Raw genomic sequence first — 5,000 nt, 5'->3', positions numbered from 1 at the left:
GCAACCTAAAAGGGAGCAGCTAACAACCAAGCTGATGCGTCAGATCTAGCATGTGATTTTTTTTTTTTAATCTAAATCCCAACAGATGGGATGTAAAAAAAAGTTAAAATTGACATTTGGTTATACAATCTGGCATAAAAATGCGGCATCTAATGCGATAGGTTAAAATAAATGCCCAAAAACCTGCCTTAATGCAAAGGGAAAGGCTTATGCTTGTGCACAAGAAGTTGTATGTGTGGAAGATGAAATATAAAAAAATCTTGATGTCATGGTAGATGACATTTTTCTAATGGAGATTAAAATCTAGATTAATTATGAAGTTTCTCATTTTATGTTGGCTTCTAAAAAGGTCTTGGCAGAACTCTTAACCCGCGGCCTGATCGGCGTACCTGATTGGCATGCCTTAACGGGCACATTTGACGGGCAAACGATCAAATTGCCCGAGTGCCCGTCGAGCGAAATCACTAAGGTGGTGCGCGGTAGCTGGAGCTTCGAGCCTCGGTCGTGTGGACGATATTCACGGGCGGCCCGGCAGAATTTGCCCACCAACCACGCTGCCCACCGATCAGGCCCGCTCGTGTGGACGCGGCTTTAGACTGCCACATGTTCACCCTGAAATTCTCGATTCTTGCCTTGCACACCATATAAATTTCGACAATACAAGTTAGACGTACACTGGAACATGAATACAACTATTAGAGGCCCATTGTATTGCTATTTTTTCACCCCCTTCTGACTTTTTCAGCACTACCATGTGCTAATCTAACTCTAAAGCCACGTCCACTCGAGCGGGCAAATTCTGCCGGGCCCGCCCGTGAATATCGTCCACACGACCGAGGGTCGAAGCTCCAGCTACCGGGCACCACCTCAAAGCCACGTCCACACGGTCGAGCAGTGCCCGTCGGGCACGAAGGCATAATTAGGGTTCATTACATTTGATGATTAAGTGATGTTTCAAATTTTCAAAATGAAAACTACGTCTATTGTCGGCTAAAACAGTTTTGTAGACAGAAAACATTCTTTCCACATCACAGGTAACGACAGGAGCAAATTGAAATGCAGTTAATTCAAAGCTGGAGTATTGGTTGATGTAATCGTCATTTGTTTTCTTCAATTTCCCAGATAAGAGAGCTAATTTTTTTAACAGTTGCAAATCCTTTATTCTTAGCCAATACTGACGTGAACTTATCAAAATAGGTTGTATCATACATGTTTTCAAGCTTCTCTTTAACCTCCGTGATGTAACCAACAGCTGATTTCAAAGATAGCCCTCGTGTTTCAAGCTTTTCAATTGTAGAGGCTAATACAGAAAATTGGTTAGCAATGAACGCCAAGCTTACTTTCACTTCAACATTATTTAGGAGCTCTCTACACTCAGCAATGCTCTGGGCCTCAGTTTCGTCAAAACTCATAATTGCCTTATTGACCTCTTCCAGATGATTTGAATAATACTGCGCTGCTTCCAACTCAGTTCCCCATCTGGTAACAACAGGCGAAGGTGGGAGGGAGACGCCAGGTGAAAGTTCCTTAAATTTCTCTACTCGTCGTGGTGCTTTAAGAAACACACTTTTGGCTGCAGATATCAAACGATTAACCTCAGGGTAGTTAGATCTGACCATTTCTGCAACCCGATGTAAACCATGAGCGAGACATGTTACATGTATCATTTTTGGATACATAACTTGCAATCCCCGCATAGCCTTGCACATATATGGTGCTGCATCTGTTGTAGCAATTAACACGTTTTCATAAAGAATTTGTTGAGGCCACAGTACATGTAGAGAATCATTGAAGAAGGCTGCTATGGTCGAGTGATTTACAGATTTCAGCTCAGCTACGTTGCCTAAATAACATTTAAGCCGTTCCTCCTCTTCTCCCAGTATCCCAAACACACAGCACGCAACATACCTCTGCTCCACGTCTGACGTTTCGTCTAACGACACCCACAGTTTTTTTGCATCGACTTTATGTCGAAGATCACTCAAAGTTTCCTTATACAGATCTTGCACATGGTATTTCCTAAGAGTACTCTGGTCTGGAACAGTGTATGCAGTATATTTGAGAAGAAAGGATGAGAACGGTGTTGAATTTACCTTATTTAAAGGTATGTTAGAAGATATTAAAGCTTTGCAGAGATCTCTATTAAAATTCTTTTGCGCAGGTGGAAGTTGCTGTTCAACAGTTTCTTCATCTTCTAAGCCTTCTTCCTGTACTGCCTCGTCTTGCTGCGATCTTTGTTTATTCTCTGTGTCTTTTAGTCTTCAGATGTTGCACGATTAAAGATTTCTTCAAATTGGGAACCTAAATAAATGAGAACATTTTTCAATGCCCATGGTATATTCGTATTTGAAATATTGTGCGAAAATATTTTGCAAAAAAAAAGCTATATCATGGATTAAAACATATAAACATTTTAACCCATAGACTTCACTGACCTTTGTAGCACAAAATTTGCATTGCAGTTCTCCATCAATTTCTGTAAAATCTCCGTACTCCGTGAGCAATCTTGTGCGCAGTTGCGGTCTCTCCACCTTCGGCATTCTGTTCTTATGTGGTGAGAGTTAGTGTGCTGAAACGACAACACTTAGCTAATAAGCGTTTCAGAGAGCTTGAGGACATGTTTTTCTGAAAGAACTGCAACAAACTCTCATATCATTATGAAACTTTGCCACAGGGTATTTCACACCCTCCCGTAATATCCCAATGTGTTGTGAATCATCAACAGTACATAATAATGCCACTTCTCCCTATAAAAAGGAGAAAGTTAAACGTCTCTCCCAAAGAAACGAACATAAATTGGTGACATAATACCTGTGACGTAATCAAGCTCCAACCACATAGTTCATCCCCTTGTTCGTACCCTCCTCCTCTTCCTACCCCCTCTCCATATTTCCCTCCCTTCCTCCCCCTCCTCGTTTATCTTCCCTCTTCCCTCGTTTTATCATGCAGTTTTAAGGCGTAAATAAAATAGTGTAGTAGTGGTATTCTATATTTCTATTATAGCCGCATCCTTGAATGATTTTGTGAACAAAACACACTGAATTTTCTCATCTGGCGTATAAAAGCATAGATTTTTAGTAAAAAGAATAGAGTTTACATAAAACATTTTTTTTATAAAAAGCATATTCTTTTAAAATGGCCTATGAAAAGCATATTCTTTAAAATGAAATATGCTAAAAGAATATGCTTTATGCCAAAAGCATAATGTCACAGCCCTATTGATAGCCAATAAATCCAACAAGCAAGCAAGCAACTGCCCTCCAACCACCACAGACAGCTGTGTGGACACCTCCGCGGGCATAGTCTGCAGACTTTGCCCAGCCAGGCACTGTTCGACCGTGTGGACGTGGCTTTAGAAGAGTGCTAACCACGAGATCAAAGTTTACAGATTTAAAATGGTTCTTAATTCTACGATTATACATTAATATCACCAGTCAAGATTTTCCCCACTCATTTAGAATTTACGCATTACCATTTTGAAAAGGTTTCTTTACGAAGTGGGAAAGAAATTATCTTTTTTTTTTGGGTGCAGATACGAGACAAGATTCCCCTCTTGTAGTGATGACCATAGCCGATTATTAAAGCCCTCCTGTATAATATGGTAGTTCTCTTGTGACCTAATCCGCCAATGTGTTTGACCAACTTTTTTTCATCCAGTTAACCTAATACGCAGGACTTCACCTTACTTTTAGTACCCGTCTCGCTTATTCTAATGTCAATATCAGTCAAGATTAAATATAATCAAGTATTAATGTCGGCAAGGCAGCGTCCTGGAGAGTTTTTATGCATTTCTAGCATATCAAAATACCATCTCCCGTAAGGTTTCCAAATTCGGCAATATAGTCCCGTTACCATCAACCTTGCATTGCATAATGGTCGTGAGCAAGCCAGATATAACCAGGAACTGTAAATCCTTCAAAATAGGCTGTGTAGGGATACGGTACATGGAACCAACCGTATCCAATGGCAGTATTTACAAATGGTGAGCCTGGCAACAGGCATACTCAGCAAAAAAAAAAAAAGGTTAAACTTCTAGCATTGAAAGCCTGGGAGAAAACAAGCTTTAAATAGAAACAATTTTAGTTTGTAGCCTATGTAAAGTATCGATGCCATCGCTTTACAGAATCATTGTATTGATCAATGAATCTTACGCATCGATATTATTGAAGTGATTTGTTTTGGACTTAGGGCAAGAATAACACACCTTTAAAAGATATATATTTATAACTAAATATTAAAAATATATATTACAAACTGATATGCCGTCCACTTGAGGGCCTCGACCCCTTTCAACACAGGTCATCAGGGATGGTGCACTGATGGAAGGGGTAACCAGAATCTTCGTATCCAGGATCCTCCACGCACTTCCCTGCGCCTGGGAAATCGACCTTCCACATGTAACCCCCAGGACACCGATAACGCATCTGCTTCAGCACACCACCCAACAAGTAGCACTCGAAGTAACTTCCCTTCATCAGAGGGTCAGGGTAACGGCCCTCCTGCTGGCACACGAACTGGTACTTACAAGGGTCCTCACACATCTCGGTGACGTCATTGAAGAAGGTGCCAGCGCTGCACTTGAACGACGACTGCAGCCAGCCATGTTTCACGGCGATGCACGAGTAATATTCGCTGCAATTGCTTGGGTTGACGAAGCTTCCAGGAGCTGTGCAGCTTGGGAAGCCACCTATGTTCCGACACAGTTTACTCGATTCATCGAAGGTCATCCCATCCGGGCACTTGTAAGCCTTTGGCTTGGCACCGACGTCACTGCAAGCGAAGAATTCCTGGGGATCATACAGGTCCTTCCGGAAGGTATTGGCCTTCACACAGGTGCAGGCCACAGGTTCCCCGGGGTAGCAAACGGCGCCTCCGAACTGGTTCCTTTCTGAACAGAAGTGATCTTCCCTGCAGTGGCGAGTGAAGGCTTGTCCCTTGACGCACACCAACAGAGTCTTGCAGTTTGCACACTGAAAGCCATCAGGCCGAGACTCGCACAG

At 42.1% G+C, this 5,000-nt stretch overlaps 1 protein-coding gene and 1 pseudogene across 2 annotated transcripts in view; both read right to left on the bottom strand.

Annotated features, from left to right (window-relative positions):
* Nucleotides 1–919: 919 nt before the first annotated feature.
* Nucleotides 920–2,564, bottom strand: LOC147467612 (uncharacterized; annotated as a pseudogene). Its single transcript, XR_015190491.1, has 2 exons — nucleotides 2,436–2,564; nucleotides 920–2,301 (listed from the first exon to the last, which is right to left on the bottom strand). The product of XR_015190491.1 is annotated as an uncharacterized LOC147467612 (transcript).
* A 1,641-nt stretch (nucleotides 2,565–4,205) lies between these two features.
* LOC122268149 (uncharacterized) overlaps nucleotides 4,206–5,000 on the bottom strand; it is a 1,753-nt gene continuing 958 nt past the window's right edge. Inside the window, exon 4 of the mRNA XM_086531168.1 lies at nucleotides 4,206–5,000. This exon is cut by the window's right edge and continues 54 nt beyond it. Within this exon, the coding sequence (XP_086387294.1) occupies nucleotides 4,290–5,000 (711 nt within the window). The 3' untranslated portion in view covers nucleotides 4,206–4,289.

Source organism: Penaeus japonicus, unplaced genomic scaffold (genome assembly GCF_977035675.1).
Source record: "Penaeus japonicus unplaced genomic scaffold, GWHDUDI00000001_assembly GWHDUDI00000035, whole genome shotgun sequence".
Taxonomy (NCBI): Eukaryota; Metazoa; Arthropoda; class Malacostraca; order Decapoda; family Penaeidae; genus Penaeus; species Penaeus japonicus.
The sequence above is the reverse complement of the archived record's forward strand: the minus strand, read 5'-3'. Positions and strand labels throughout refer to the sequence as shown.